The 3739-nt window shown below is 50.3% G+C and overlaps 1 protein-coding gene across 1 annotated transcript; it reads left to right on the forward strand.

The window, feature by feature from the left end:
* The first annotated feature begins 1915 nt into the window (after positions 1 to 1915).
* Positions 1916 to 3412, forward strand: RPS26 (ribosomal protein S26). Its single transcript, XM_004589806.3, has 4 exons — positions 1916 to 1940; positions 2124 to 2301; positions 2912 to 3042; positions 3307 to 3412. Exons 1-4 carry the CDS (start codon positions 1938 to 1940, stop codon positions 3340 to 3342), a joined length of 348 nt encoding a protein of 115 aa, XP_004589863.2. The 5' UTR covers positions 1916 to 1937; the 3' UTR covers positions 3343 to 3412.
* The last annotated feature ends 327 nt before the right edge of the window (positions 3413 to 3739 follow it).

Genomic DNA, 3739 nt, shown 5'->3' on the forward strand with positions numbered 1-3739 from the left:
TCACATACTCCACTCTGCTCGTTGTGTAAATGAACCGAAACCCATGTCTTTTACCTTCAAATCCAGTATTTCCTTTTTTTTTTTTTAAAAAAAAGATGCATTTATTTATTTATTGGAAAGATAGATTTACAGAGGAGAGACAGAAAGAACTTCCATCCACTGATTCACTCCCCAAATGGTCACAAAGGCCAAAGTTGAGCTGATCTGAAACCAGGAGCCAGGAGTTTCCTCCTGGTCTCCCACGTGGGTGCATGGTCCCAAGGCTTTGGGCCGTCCTCCAACACTCTCCCAGGCCATAAGCAGGGAGCTGGATGGGAAGTGGAGCAGCCAGGATTAGAACCGGGGCCCATATGGGATCCTGGTGCCTAAAAGGCAAGGATTTGTTCATTTAGTCATCATGCCAGGCCCATGAAGTATTGCATGGAGGTTATGTTTCAGTTCTGTGAATATATGTGATTTTGAGTAATTAGTGAGTTCTGTTTTGGAATGTATTTCTACTTCTACAATGGGTTCAAGTCAAAAACGTTTAGTTGCAAGTCTAAGCTACATTGCTACTGTTTGAACAATAGCACAATACAGTCAGAACACCTTATATTAGCTTTGTGTGGCTTTACTACACTTTAAAGTTGAGAATGATAGTAATAGTCAACTTTATAGATTTATTGTAATTTAAAGGATTATTTACAAAGCATTTACCAGGGCCCAATGTGAAAGTCTAGTGGCTAAGTCCCTGCCTTGCATGTGCCAGGATTTCATATGGACGCTGGTTCATATCCTGGCTGCTGCACTTCCAATCCAGTTCTCTGCTTGCAGCCTGGGAAAGCAGTCAAGGATGGCCCTAAGCCTTGGGACCTACACCTATGTGGGAGAAAAATTTTAAAAAATTTATAATATAAAATAAATATTTATTCTGTGTGGGAGAAGAATTTAAAATAACATTAAAAATAAAATATTTAAAAATATTTATTTTTATTGCAAAGTCAGATATACAGAGAGGAAGATCTTCCATCTGATGATTCACTCCCCAAGTGGCCGCAATGGTTGGAGCTGAGCTGATCCGAAGCCAGGAGCCAGGAGCTTCTTCCAGGTCTCCCACGTGGGTGCAGGGTCCCAAGGCTTTGGGCCATCCTTGACTGCTTTCCCAAGCCACAAGCAGGGAGCTGGATGGGAAGTGGAGCTGCAAAGTTTAGAACTGGCACAAGCAACGTGAGGACTTTAGCTGCTAGGCTACCACTCTGGGCCCCCCAAAATAAATGTTTTAAAAAGAAAATAAAGCATCTAGCACAGTGCTAGGCGTAAGAAGGTTAAGGAGCAATAGCCTTAACCCGATGCACCTGTCTAGGGCCTGACACTGTGACGCTTTCTTCCTAGTAAGCCCTTTCTTCCAAAGTCTTCCATTTAGTAATCCTACACCTAGTGGCCGCAGAGTCAAATTGAGCTGAGGGCGTCCCCCTGTGGTTCGCTACGGCCTCCGATCTAAGGTCACGGGCCTGTGGCCTTTGCGATTGGAACTACATCTCCCATCATGCCTCGGTCTCATGGGAGAACTACTTTTGCTCTCGTCTCGAATTATTTCCGTGTTATCCGCAGTATAACCCGGAAAGTATAACGCCTAGAATTAGGTCCGGGGTAGCGTGACGCGAGGCCTGCCGGGAACGCAGAGCGATCGTCTTCTTCCGCCATCAGGCTAAATAGTCCCGGATAGATATATTTTTTAACCTCTTCCCCTGCCCCCCCCAGGAATAAATACACGCTGGGAACGCGCCGCTGCCAAATACGTGGACAGACACGGTGAAGAAACAGAAGAGTCTGAGTAAAGCGGATGGCCGTTGAGGTGTGTCTTGTGAATGCTTCTTCCTGTGTGCGCGGAGGGATCTTGTCGTATATAAGAGGGTCCGGCCCGGCGCTGGATCCTCTTTCGGGTCCTCAGGTCCAAGATGGTGAGCGGCGGCGCGTGGTCGGCGTGGGGTCCGAGATGGGCTAAGGGGCGCCTCCCGCCGGGGCGCGGGGACCCCAGGGTGGGCCTGGCGGCAGGACGGGAGCGGGCGGGGGTCCCAGCGGGCCGGGGGCGCCGGGAGGGGCAGCGGCGGCCGGCTCCTGACGGGGTCCCCTTGGTGTCACAGACGAAGAAGAGGCGGAACAACGGCCGCGCCAAGAAGGGCCGCGGCCACGTGCAGCCCATCCGCTGCACCAACTGCGCGCGCTGCGTGCCCAAGGACAAGGCCATCAAGAAGTTCGTCATCCGGAACATCGTGGAGGCGGCGGCCGTGAGGGACATCTCGGAAGCGAGCGTGTTCGACGGTAAGGGGCTGGTCCTCGGGCGGCCGAGGCGCTCTGGCCCTCGGCGCTCCTCTGTTGGTGGCAGGTTCCCGCGGTTCCGGTTCGGCCCAATCCTTGGTTCTGTATAAGCTGCTGCGAGACGGTTGTTAGCCAAAAAGGATGCACGAGTCGTTTGGCACTTGCGCAGATGAGGCTTCTGGGGATAGAGTGAAGGGCTTGCCTGGTGGCCTGAGCCACTGTCTGTGACTGTGACTGAGGGAAGACTGTGCAGAGGGGAGCTCTGTGGAAGGGGCAGTTAGGTGCTTGTGACGGTGGACTGGTGGTAACTCCTGAGGAAAGCCAAGATAAGGCGTGCTGGTGGTGAATAAAAGCACTGTAGAATTACCAAACTTCTGGGATTGCCGCTGTGGCAAAGCAGCTAAAGCTGCCGTCTGATGTCAGGTGGAGACGCAGCAAATTTATTCTGACGCAGTTTCCTGCTACTGCTGTTTCAATAGTGTTGATAGGATTTGGTCCCGTTGGTGTTGCTGGTTGGGTGTGAGTGCTTAGGCTTTGGGGGTGAAGGTGCTTTGTAGAGGTGTCCAGCAGACATGGCAGGAGGTTACTATTGTGTGCTCTGTGTCTTCCTCAGCCTATGTGCTCCCCAAGCTGTATGTGAAGCTCCATTACTGTGTGAGCTGTGCCATTCACAGCAAGGTGGTCAGAAACCGATCTCGGGAAGCCCGCAAGGACCGGACCCCTCCACCCCGATTCAGGCCTGCCGTGAGTATTGTGAAATTGGGGTACCAGGGAATGTAAACTTGGGAACTACCCACAGTTAAACCTTACATTTGATGAGGCAGTTAAAAGGGTACTTTGGAGGGATTGGAGTTCAGGTGGAGTGGTGCAGTCTCCTCCCATAGCTCCCAGCTCTCCTGGGTGTTGACAGCCTGATTACACATGGCAGTGGGACAGCAGCAGTCAATTGCTCTGGCAAGAGTGATTTTAGATCTGTGGCATTAATTCTGTGAATGCTTTGTGTTCCAGGGTGCTGCTCCACGACCTCCACCAAAGCCCATGTAAGAAGCGTGGTCTTTTTAAGGGCTGAAGAAAACTTGTCCTCTGGAAAAATAAAGTGGAAATTTATGCTTTATGCAGTATGTTGACTATCTGTGCCTGACAGGGCAGGGGGTTTGTGAGTGTGTGGTGCTGTAGCCTTTGCCTGCCAGAGAAAACACATCCATATAAGGTAAACCTTAACTCCTGTGTGTGGAATCTTGGTGTTCCACCTTAACTTGGTTGATGGGCTGACAAGTGTTAGGTATCTGCAAGTGTTTAACTAGAAAGCTTCAGTTCAGTTTTAAATTGGCAACCTGAAGGTGTGTAGAGGGAAAGTGATGTGCACTGATGTGTGCCTTTGGGGATTGTGAAGCATGGTGAGGATCCTGTTACTTAGAAATTCTTTAAACTGAACACCTTC

The sequence above is a fragment of the Ochotona princeps genome, chromosome 15 (genome assembly GCF_030435755.1).
Source record: "Ochotona princeps isolate mOchPri1 chromosome 15, mOchPri1.hap1, whole genome shotgun sequence".
Classification (NCBI taxonomy): domain Eukaryota; kingdom Metazoa; phylum Chordata; class Mammalia; order Lagomorpha; family Ochotonidae; genus Ochotona; species Ochotona princeps.